Source organism: Ailuropoda melanoleuca, chromosome 10 (assembly GCF_002007445.2).
Source record: "Ailuropoda melanoleuca isolate Jingjing chromosome 10, ASM200744v2, whole genome shotgun sequence".
NCBI lineage: Eukaryota > Metazoa > Chordata > Mammalia > Carnivora > Ursidae > Ailuropoda > Ailuropoda melanoleuca.
This window is the reverse complement of record NC_048227.1, coordinates 74,753,949-74,766,727: the sequence shown is the minus strand read 5'-3', so window position 1 is coordinate 74,766,727 and position 12,779 is coordinate 74,753,949. Positions and strand designations below refer to the sequence as shown.

The 12,779-nt window shown below is 36.8% G+C and overlaps 1 protein-coding gene across 1 annotated transcript in view; it reads left to right on the top strand.

The window, feature by feature from the left end:
* THEMIS (thymocyte selection associated) overlaps nt 1-10,188 on the top strand; it is a 175,899-nt gene extending 165,711 nt beyond the window's left edge. Inside the window, exon 6 of the mRNA XM_011235092.3 lies at nt 8,508-10,188. Within this exon, the coding sequence (XP_011233394.2) occupies nt 8,508-8,539 (32 nt within the window). The 3' untranslated portion in view covers nt 8,540-10,188. The remainder of the gene's footprint in view (nt 1-8,507) is intronic.
* Nucleotides 10,189-12,779: the final 2,591 nt, after the last annotated feature.

The window sequence follows — 12,779 nt, the reverse complement described above, 5'->3', positions numbered from 1 at the left end:
GCCCCAAGAAATTTTTATATTGGGTTTTAATTTAACCTTAATATTTAATCTAAACTTCAGATTCTACTTATATTATGAGAAATAAAACATGAGGCGGTTCTCTATGAGAACTACTTTGAGAATTAGGCAACATTGGTTTCTGTATTAAAGACCTTGACTGACAAATGACAGAATACACGCCGTCAAGAGACAGGTACTTTAGCTATCATGAAACACATACCTGTTTCACAATTTTAATAAAGGAAAACTTCCATAATTCAGCATTATTGTAAGTACTGTGTAATTCCAAGCACAATAATTACTTTTACTCCAAAGACTGGAAACCTGTTACATGAAATTTTGGGTAATTCCAAACTGGTAATCAGAAAATCTGGCATATTATTCATCCCTCTATTTAACATCAATACAGATTTTTCATAATACAAACAAAACAATGACATTGGTAGAATTTCTTTCCCATTCCCAGCGAATACTGTCTTAGTTTGGAAGTACTGAGAGACTAAAGTAAAATGTTATAAGATTGCTCTTCATTTTATAGCAACTTACTTCCCTCCTCTAGGAAGGTTTAAATGTTAAAGAATGTGCTGGAAGGAAAACCCATAGTCATTTCATTCTTTCGACAATCTTGAAATATCATTTCTTATTAGGCATTTGTGTGAGTACTGACAGCCTTGCCCCTCTTCTTCCCTAGAGATTAATTTATTTCCTGCAGTGCTTGCTCTTCATGGAAAATCTGACTCGTCAGCCTTCACCAATGGGAGATCTCATCAGCAGAATGTTAATTATAAAAGCAAAATATATACCATATTGAAAGGGAAAAAACAGTTCTCTAGGAGGAGCAACATTTTTCTTTTCTTTTCTTCTCACTCCATTCTCTCCTCAATCTGTGGATGGACAGCAACATCAACCACTGGGGAAACATCCTGCAGGAGAGTGAGGTATAGAGGGGAATATGCAGGCTTTGCAACCAGACAGACCCAAGACTGAACTCTTATTTCAAAGAGTGTCACATTTTCTTGTGATTTTGTTTCTTTATCTGTAAAATGAGAATAAAAATACCTGCCTCACATGAAATTGTGAAAGAGACTGGCACAGAGTAGACACTCAAAAAATTATTATTATTATTATTAGTCAATCAACAGCTTTTGGTTAGCACTATAGTGATTGCTGTGGCGTCATATTAACTGCTCTCATGTGGCTTTACCATGGAATCTATTAGAGATTTGAAGAGACATAGCTTCCAGCTGTTAGGAGTCAGGAGCCTTAGACCAAGATGGATTATTGAGAAGCCTGTTTGAAGTCCTCTCTTCCTCTCCATTTCCTTTTTCTGCTCACTTCACTCATATAGTTTTCATAATGCTCACTAAATGCTTAGAAACCTATTTACTTTTTCACCAGTAAATTCTTTAGATAACGCAAAGGCTGGTTGCTAGTAGTATTAGATCTATTAGGACTTGACATTGCATTTGAGTTACCTTTTCAAAAATTATTTTCTCTGATATAAAAATTGTCAATTTCTATTTGATTCAGCCTCAGAAATGAAACATTGGTGAATTAAATCTTGAGACNTTATTTATTTATTCGACAGAGAGAGAGAGACAGCCAGCAAGAGAGGGAACACAAGCAGGGGGAGTGGGAGAGGAAGAAGCAGGCTCCCAGTGGAGGAACCTGATGTGGGGCTCGATCCCAGAACACCGGGATCACGCCCTGAGCCGAAGGCAGACGTTTAACCGCTGTGCCACCCAGGTGCCCCAAGAAATTTTTATATTGGGTTTTAATTTAACCTTAATATTTAATCTAAACTTCAGATTCTACTTATATTATGAGAAATAAAACATGAGGCGGTTCTCTATGAGAACTACTTTGAGAATTAGGCAACATTGGTTTCTGTATTAAAGACCTTGACTGACAAATGACAGAATACACGCCGTCAAGAGACAGGTACTTTAGCTATCATGAAACACATACCTGTTTCACAATTTTAATAAAGGAAAACTTCCATAATTCAGCATTATTGTAAGTACTGTGTAATTCCAAGCACAATAATTACTTTTACTCCAAAGACTGGAAACCTGTTACATGAAATTTTGGGTAATTCCAAACTGGTAATCAGAAAATCTGGCATATTATTCATCCCTCTATTTAACATCAATACAGATTTTTCATAATACAAACAAAACAATGACATTGGTAGAATTTCTTTCCCATTCCCAGCGAATACTGTCTTAGTTTGGAAGTACTGAGAGACTAAAGTAAAATGTTATAAGATTGCTCTTCATTTTATAGCAACTTACTTCCCTCCTCTAGGAAGGTTTAAATGTTAAAGAATGTGCTGGAAGGAAAACCCATAGTCATTTCATTCTTTTGACAATCTTGAAATATCATTTCTTATTAGGCATTTGTGTGAGTACTGACAGCCTTGCCCCTCTTCTTCCCTAGAGATTAATTTATTTCCTGCAGTGCTTGCTCTTCATGGAAAATCTGACTCGTCAGCCTTCACCAATGGGAGATCTCATCAGCAGAATGTTAATTATAAAAGCAAAATATATACCATATTGAAAGGGAAAAAACAGTTCTCTAGGAGGAGCAACATTTTTCTTTTCTTTTCTTCTCACTCCATTCTCTCCTCAATCTGTGGATGGACAGCAACATCAACCACTGGGGAAACATCCTGCAGGAGAGTGAGGTATAGAGGGGAATATGCAGGCTTTGCAACCAGACAGACCCAAGACTGAACTCTTATTTCAAAGAGTGTCACATTTTCTTGTGATTTTGTTTCTTTATCTGTAAAATGAGAATAAAAATACCTGCCTCACATGAAATTGTGAAAGAGACTGGCACAGAGTAGACACTCAAAAAATTATTATTATTATTATTAGTCAATCAACAGCTTTTGGTTAGCACTATAGTGATTGCTGTGGCGTCATATTAACTGCTCTCATGTGGCTTTACCATGGAATCTATTAGAGATTTGAAGAGACATAGCTTCCAGCTGTTAGGAGTCAGGAGCCTTAGACCAAGATGGATTATTGAGAAGCCTGTTTGAAGTCCTCTCTTCCTCTCCATTTCCTTTTTCTGCTCACTTCACTCATATAGTTTTCATAATGCTCACTAAATGCTTAGAAACCTATTTTCTTTTTCACCAGTAAATTATTTAGATAACGCAAAGGCTGGTTGCTAGTAGTATTAGATCTATTAGGACTTGACATTGCATTTGAGTTACCTTTTCAAAAATTATTTTCTCTGATATAAAAATTGTCAATTTCTATTTGATTCAGCCTCAGAAATGAAACATTGGTGAATTAAATCTTGAGACAAAGAAGAGAATAGAGTGACAGCAAAGTAGGGATGAAGTTGAGAAATACTAAATGAAAAATCAAAGTCAATTTTTTAAGCCCAGAATGATCACTATTTTTGTACTATGATTATGATTAAGAGATCTGTTTAAGTAAATTAATTTTTTTCTTGTTTCTTATGATTTAAGTGTGACACCAATGAACAAAGCAAAGGAAGAAGGAACAGATGACAATGACTTTTAAAACTTATTGCAGCGATTCTCTAAGTTCTTGTGTATAAAAAAAGTCACTTAATGAGCATGTTAAAAATACATATTCTTGGAATCTCTAGAGAAAAAAGGGCAAACTGGCAGTGGGAGAGTCTGTCCCATTGCCTGTTTTTGTATGTCCACGAGCTAAGAATTTTTGTTTTTTCATTTTTAAATGTTTGAAAAATATAAAGAGAAAAATATTTTCTGACCCATGAAAATTACAGGAAATTCAAATTTCAGTATCTGTATAAAGGTGACTTGCAACAAAAACCACACTCATTCATTTAATGTTGCCTGTGGCTGCTTTCACACTGTATGAGCAGAGTTGAGTGATTTTGACAGAAACCATATGCAAAGCCTAAAATATTTACTGTTGGGGCCTTTAGAATAAAAGCTTTCTAACCTCTGCTCTTAACAGTCTGATTTGGTAGTTCTCAGGTAGAAACTAGGAATCCATTTTGACATGTTTTTTGCAAGACTGTGAAGCAAGGTCTTTGGATCACACTTGGAAAAATAACGAGATAGAAGAATTATGAACAACTTTTTCTTCCCACTCATCACACCCACTGTCTCAGCAAATCCTATTGGTTTTATCCTCAAGCAATATCCTGAATATGACTTTTTTTTTTTACCATGTTTACTATTGTCAACCTAATCCAAGTCATCATCATTTCTTGTATTTCAAGGTTTCTTACCTCGTCAGTCTGCTTCTGCCCTTGCCTCATACCATCCATTTTCAACACAACAGCCAGAGGGAATGTGTGAAAACCTTAGATCATATAACTCCTTTCTTCCAAACCCTCCAATAGTCTCTCTACTTCTCCCCCTTTCTCACTATCTAGCTACATCAGCCTCCCAGCTGTTTCTCTGAGACTCTAGGTGTGCTCCATCCTCAACACCTACACAGACTGTTTTCTCCAGGTGGCCCGTCTTCCCCCAGAGAGTGACATGACTTCCACCTTCATCTTCTGTAGGCCTTTTCTTAGCCATTGCTTACTTAGTGATTGCTTCTGTAGAGACTTCACTTAAAATTGTAACCTTCCTGTCTGGTGCTACCTGTCTCCCATATGCCATCCAACATACTCTACATTTTACTTCTTTATTTTGATTAGGGGGTCACCTTTCCCACATGAGGGTACCATGGAGGCAGGGATTTGTATCAATTTGCTCTATCCTCAGATTCTAAAAGAGTGCCTGGCTCATTGTGGGTTCTTGATAAATATCTCTTGACCAGAGAAATGAGCCCCAGACCCCCATTTTGTACTTGACAGATAATGTGTGACAACTATCAAACATTTCCTGTGTGCAGAAACAGTTGCCAGGAGTATAAATTTAAGACTCACCTCCGGAAAATGATGCAGTATGACGAGAGGAAGAATAAAGCAGCTATTTCAATCTCAACCAATGACTTAATTACAAAAGGTCCGAAGGAAAAGAAAGGAGAGGATGGGTACAGATGTGAGCGTGGGTACATGGGTGAAAATTCAGTTGAAAATGTTCAGAAGAGATTCCAGGAGGGGCACCTGGGTGGCACAGCGGTTAAGCGTCTGCCTTCGGCTCAGGGCGTGATCCCGGCGTTTTGGGATCGAGCCCCACATCAGGCTCTTCTGCTATGAGCCTGCTTCTNCTTTCCCTCTCCCCCTGCTTGTGTTCCCTCTCTCGCTGGCTGTCTCTATCTCTGTCAAATAAATAAATAAAATCTTTAAAAAAAAAAAAAAAAAGAGATTCCAGGAAACCGCCTTTCACAGTCGAGCTGTCCCCTACAAGAAGTAGGTGTGCTTACTTCAGGCTCTACTGTTCATCATCAGCTTGAGCAATTTGAGGAGACTGGATCCCAAAGTTCCCGAAAAGGAAAGTGAGCAGGGTGGGACTAGCGGTGTTTCAAATTCACTCTTTAGGAAGCATCAGCTCTAGAAGAGAGTGTAAAGCAATTTTAGATGTACTTGAACTTGATTCCTATAAAGTAAGAGCAAATGGAGGCTTTCCTTTCACCTTAATCTTCTCATTCAAAAAATTCATCTGATGTTACATATATAAAGCTGTATTTTATGGATTGAATAGTGGGCTATTCTTACAAAGATGTCGATTTTAACTACTGAAAGACACTTTTTATAGAGAGAAAAACAAAACCAAACTGCATTGTTTATCTGTTCTCCTGTGGATGAAGTGTTTGGCTTGATCTCCAAGGAGTGGACATGATTCCACACACCTCAGTTAATTTGATCATTTAAGTAAATGTGAATTCAAAAGCAATCAGTGAATATTCAGTTCATTGTAAGAAACATCACCTCCATGTTAAGTTTGTGAAATTTCCAAAAGGAATAGTTGATGAATGCCAAAATAGTTGAAGCTTTTAAATCCGTTTGAATTTTAAAATCTAAATTATTGTCAGAAAAATCAGTTCCTGCACACTTTGAGATTCTTAAAAGTTAACACAATAAAGAACTCAATTTCTATTCAGAAATGTGAAGTCCACTCTCTCAACTTGAACTGGCCACAAGAACACAGGTGTTATTTGGGGCCTTCTTACACTAAATGGAAGATTAGGCTAGATCAGGCAGGGAAAGGAACTTATAAGGTCCCTTCCAAAATGAAGATAATTTAAATCCTATTATTTTATAGTGCAATAATCTGATTATTCTAATTCCCTCACCTCCCATTTTTCTGCTTAACTATGTCCTATCTTAAATCAGTTTATTGACAAGGGAGAGTGAGACTAATAACTGTCAAGATGACAGATTGAACTTTCAGACCACAGGCTTATAATAGTTTTATGTGAATATGAGATGATAATAACAGGTAATATTTCTGTAGCCCTTTGCATTGTACAAAGCACTTGCAGGACCATTATTTCATTTGGTATTTCCTCAACTCTATGATTCAGTTATTACTATCACAACTCATTCCCTGATAGAGACATGGAATTCAGACATTCCTTCAGACACACAGCCTGCAAGTCTTAGAATCAGGAATCAGACCTAGTTCTTCAGATCCCCTTTCTCTGTACTACAATATCTCGATTTCATTTGCCCTTGTCCCCTTCTCCCCCCAAGAAAAGCAATACTGTGGGAGAAATAATGTTGTTATCCCTTTTTACGGATAAAGTCACAAAGATAGTAGGTGATAGAAGTGGGAATTAAATCTGGGCATACTGCCTAAAAAGCCTGTGTTCTTTCATCTATAATGTATATTCGACAGTGGGTAGTTTTATTGCTGTGTATGATGTGAGGAAGACCTAAAAATCTAAAGGCAGCAGTTGGGGCTAGCGGATAATGAGAGAGAATGAAATTAAGAAGAGCGTGGAATCCAGGCTTTCTCTCATTATGCCACTGACTGCCCCACACTACCCTGCACCCCAACCCCCAGGCCCAGTTAACACTGAGAGATGTTGACACAGGAACATAAATTAAGACTTCCGGGGAAATTAACATGATGTGTGGAGAAATTCCACTTCTTTCTGCTTTGACATCTCTTTTCTTCTTTTCCAGTTAGTCTATGAGCTCCTCAGAGGTCACAAAGCTATATTTTGTCTTTGTATTTCACACCTATAATAAAAATAGCTAAGAGTTGATGAGACAGTAAACCTCTTTAGTGTTAAATGTAAAACTCTTTACATCTATTGGTTTATTTAATCTTTGTCATAATCCTGTAAAATAGGAATTATCCCTTTCCCCTTCTTCTTTTTAAAGATGAGGAAATGAAGTGCATAAAGGCTAGGTAACCCTTAAGGTTATAGCACTAGTATGTAGCAGAAAAGGAAGGAAAGAAGGAAAGGGAAGGAAGGGAGGAAAGGAGGGAGAGAGGAAGGGAGGAGAGAAGAAGGGGAAAGGAGGAGAGGGAGAAAATGAGAGAGGCAGAAATGGAAAGAAGGAAAAAACAAAAGGAAGAAGAGAGAAGGAGGAAGGAAAAAAGGAAGGAAGAAATGGAGGGGAAAAGAGGAAGAAAGGGAAGGAGGGAAGGAAGGGAGGAAGTCATAGGCGAATGAGAGCTCAGTCAAGAGCCTCAGAGTGTCCTCTTAAGGGCCACATGGCTAGCACTTAACAGATCACTAGTACAGTGGAAGTATGGAAGAGCAAGAGATGACTGGTTTTCTGTACCTCTTGACCATTCTAGTGCATGCTGTTAGAATGTTTTTGAACCACCCATCCCCCATGTTCCACAAGCTATAATGGAAAGGAATGACGTGTCTTGCATGAACACACAGAATTCCTATCTGCAGTGTGGCTTGCTTTACTGAGGGTTTGATACGATGTTATTTTATGTTAATGTCAAGTCCGTATATGCTCATTAGAAGCTGTAGGTCACTCTGCTTATGTTTGAGAGCTGTTGCTTTTTCTTCAGTTTAACATTTATAAGTACTCTTCCTCTCTGCAGTCCTTAGAACTCCACTAGGTTTGAGCTCCATTCTGTAGGCACTGTGTCACAGCCAAGGTGATAGGTCTGCAATCAGACACTTTTAGAGCACAATCAAGCTGCAGTCTCTTACTTGCTGTGTGATTGCTGGGCAAGTCTCTTCATTGTGGATTCAGTTTTTTACCTTACACTACCTGCATACTAGAATTTTTATCAAGATAAACTAAAATGCAAAGAAAAGCACTTTGTAACCTGAGAAACACTTTATAACTTTAAAGTATTATCTCCTACCTCATAAAAGTATCTGCCTTGTTCCTGAAGAGTTTATATTTCTTCCTTGTTTTGTTTTTGTTTTTTGTTTTTTGTGTGTTTGCCTCCTCCTAATGTGCTCCCAGTTATTTTTCAAAAAACATATATGCATGTGAGTGTACCATAAACAGTATTTGAAAGCACGTGGTTTCTTTCCTGGCTATTTCCAATACATTTTTCAAAAAACATATATGCATGTGAGTGTACCATAAACAGTATTTGAAAGCACGTGGTTTCTTTCCTGGCTTTTTCCAATACATATTTCTGATGAACCCCTCTTATTTTTCTTTACTTATAGAAATCTTCAAAAGTAAAAAACATCAAAAATAAGGAGATGTGACTGAAGCCAGCTGGGCAGTGAACATAAATGTTGCAATGGAAAAGTAAGCTTAGCCTTCAGGCTGAAAACAACTATTCCCCAACAGACCTCAGAAGAAAATGGCCACTGCAAAGGAGAAAAAAACAACCTTAAAAGTTTATTTAACAGATAATACTTAAAGAAAAACCTATGATATGGAATTCACATAGTCTATTCTGTTGTGCCCAAATCTGTATATATTGTTGTATTGTTACTTAGGACATATTTATTTAATGTGCATACTTTTTTGCGGTTCTTATTTCCCCTTCCAAATGTGAAGCAATTGAAAATTAATTTTATATTTCAGTTTCAGTAAAAACCAGTTGAAAATAAGGTGAAAGCTCACTAAATATTTTCAGTTTTTCAGAATTTGTTTTGCAGTTTTTCCAGAATTATCAGCGTTCCTGCTAAAAATAACTTTAAAAAATGATTGTATCTGAGAGTGATTTAAAATACCCAAGTTTCTTATCTGATTTTTTTGGAGCTGTGAAAATGAGTTTGACTTCACATTTTCAGTTTGTTTGTAAATAAATGTTTGAGGCTTAACAGCCAAAACTGTCATGAGTCACAGGAATTTTCTGTAACTTTCTCCCCTGCCCCCTAAAACCAGAGTTCATGACTGAAGTATCACCAAAAATCTGGTAATAGGCTGTATTATTTTATGTAGTGTCTACTAGATAACCCGTTAGATGAATGTTTGTTAGGATTATAGGAAAACCATCTCATTTATGTATCATTATATATTAAGTATACAGGGACCATATTATTTGCCTCTAGCAACATGAAGAGACAGAGAAGTTTTCTCATTAGTTACACAGGAATTTAATGGCAAGCTTTGGACTTTGTTCATAGATCATACTCTATACAAAAACTGTTGGCTAATCTCCTGTCTCATAATTTTATATTAGATGTAAAAATTGTTCATTGGTTTAGTACCAAAGATTTTCAGACGACAACAAATCACGAAACACCTTTTCAACAGAAAAAAAAAAACAAAAACCCTACGGTAAGATATCTTTCACACAATGTTTATATTCCGATATAGCTTACTTCCCCTTAACTTTTTTTCTTTTTAAGCGGAAAAGAATCCTGATTTCCAATACTGTCAGGATTGTTTAGTGACTTGATGTGATGTTATAGTTTGTTTATTTATAACTTCTGAAATTTTCTGAGATAGTTTCACCTTTACTTATTTTGCTGGTTTGTGCCCATAAGAACAAGAGCTTTTCAAAGCTTACGTCTCCACATTTGATTATTGAGTTCCACAGAGAATCTTTTCTCAATTCAGCAATGTTGGCAAACTCCTAGAACTCACAGGCCAATTTTCTATTTTTCAAATAGCAGTGAATAATTAGTGGTTTTTATTTGGTATATGAGAACAATTAGTACTTTTAGTAAATACAGTTCTTTGATTAGAAAATCAAGAGAATGCATGTCTTAGGTTTGGTAGAAACCATTGGGGTCTTTCTAGTGGACATCATATATAAACATCTCTAACTTAATACAAATCCTTCTGGGTACTTTGCTGCCAGCTCTCTTGCTATTGAAAGGTGTTAATAATCAATGTCATGTTCATCTGTGGAAGATTTTGGAAGGTTGAAAATAAATTTTCTAATTTTCATTTGTGTTTGTGTGTGTGTGTCCTTTATCATGTTTAACTATAGAATAACTCTCTTCCTGTAACAACTAAGTTAAAATTCTTTAACTGGAATTGAAATCAGTTCTTCACTACTAAGAAGAAGGCCACCTGTGTTAAAGAAGCCAAGAGAAGAGAGATACTGTCCTCCTGCCCTTCTAGGAACCTAGAATGCTGGACACAATGCTGGACAAGCAGGGACACATGCTGGACACAATGACCAAATTTCACAGTATGGTCAGTCTGTATAGATAGCTGCCAAGACTCCCAGTTTTTAATCTTATCTTCCTCCTAATTGAATCAGTCAAGCAGTTTTAGGAAGGGGTTGGAAAGGAGTGAGAAATGGAGAAGAGAGAAGAAAATGTTCTCTTTTGAGTTGTGTTCGGCTCTTATAATCAGGACTTTAATATACAAACTGTTTGTTTTATGATCAAGGTTAACATTAATGAGACTTCGGGATGTTTATGCAAAGGCTCAAGATACACGTACTTTTAAAGGGAAGAGGATGTATAAAATTTGTGGGAATATCTCCCAAGAGGCTGGAATACTAAAAACTGAATCTAATAGAATGAAAGTATAAAAATATAAACACAATTTTACCACTCCTACTGCTTCCACTTGTACTAACCCCACAGCCAGTCTCCTACTCTTGCTGCCAGTCTATTCTTAATGAAGTAACTAGCACGATCTCATTAAAACACATAATTTCACACCATATTGCTTCCCACCTCAAGAGTAAAAGCCCAAATTTCTAAAATGATCTACAAAGTCCCACATGATTTATTGCTGTTATCTTTCTGGCCTCTTCTCTTCTCACTCACTGAGCTCAAGTCATGCTGGCCTCCCCACTGCTCATCAAACATGCCAGGGTGGTCTTGCTTCAAGGCCTTTGCATTTGCTTTCTCTCGATGGGAAATGCCTTTTGCCCAGATATCCACACAGGTCACTCCCTCAGTTTCTGTACAAATGCCTGCCCAGAAGACAGTACCTCAAATTATAACCTTAATCCCATTTGGTTCTTCCTATCTCCTTCCACACTTTTTTATTTTCCTCCCTAAGAATTGGTCTTATCTAACATACTATATATTTTCAAATCTTTGAGGGGGGCACTGGTTTCTGCCAATACATCTGGGATATGATTTTGCTTTATGTTCACTATATTGGTCAGAAGAAAGTGAAGAAGNCTCAGTTTCTGTACAAATGCCTGCCCAGAAGACAGTACCTCAAATTATAACCTTAATCCCATTTGGTTCTTCCTATCTCCTTCCACACTTTTTTATTTTCCTCCCTAAGAATTGGTCTTATCTAACATACTATATATTTTCAAATCTTTGAGGGGGGCACTGGTTTCTGCCAATACATCTGGGATATGATTTGTTTTATGTTCACTATATTGGTCAGAAGAAAGTGAAGAAGGAATTCAAAGGATTCATCTCAGCTTTTTCTTCTAGAATAGCTCTTTCTCCACAGACCAAGGGACCGCTGCTATGGTTCCAAGAGCCACTACGTATGTCTAATTTGACTGTAACTTGAGAAATGAGGGAATGACCACTGGTAGTGTCATGGAACCAGTAAAGTTACTGTGAAATAGACTTGGCCCAAGAGATTCATCTATTAATTGACCTACTTTATGAAAGGATAAATGCAAGCACTCTGTGTGTAACTATTACTCTTATTTATTACATTTTCTGTCATTAAGGTACTGAAGCCTCGCTAATGAATGGGAGCTAGCTACATACCCCTTTAGGTGATGAGAAAGATACTTGTGCTGAGGGGCTCCAGCCTCTGTGGCTTTCTTATTCTGACGTGACTGACACTTACCATCGTCTTGTCATTTCTTATAGCAGTGCAAATGATTGCGCACATAAGATGCTGCACCTGAATGGCCGAAGCTTCCAGAGTTATCCTTCTCTGTGTAGTGCTCCTATCCGTTTTCTCCTCTTTATTAAAGCTAAATAAACTTGATGCTGGGTGAGCCTATTGTGTCTTCTATATTTGATGGACAACCTGAAAGTGAAATTCAATGGTCTTTTCCTTGTAAGAGTACAAAGGAAACAAAAATATTAGAAAAAAATATATATATACTAAATAATTAAAAAAATTAGGCACAACAGAAGAGAAAGTTGATGAGATGATAGAGCTTAAGTTATCACTCAGAATGCATCAAAGAAAGACAACAGAAAATGTAAAAGAGATGTTAAAAGATGTTGAGATGAGTTTACGAAGGCATAGCATTTAAGTAATTAGAGCAGGAGAAATTAAGAGAGTGGAGCAAGGCTGAGTTGAAGCAATATTCAGAGATGATATGTGAGAACTTTCTAGAATTGATAAATGATTCTAATTCTCAGATTTTAAAAGTATAGCATATCTCAAGAAAGATAAAAAAGTAATTTCCCAACACATCATGCTATAGCGAAATTTGAGAAGATGGATACAAAGTAAGGCTAGGACCATAATTGGGAAAACAGTAGACTTTTTTAAGGTCAAACAGAAGCTGGAAGCCAGGGTGCTGGGGGAAAACTCTCAAGAATTGTGAATCAAATTAAATATTTTTTTAAAGATTTTATTTATTTATT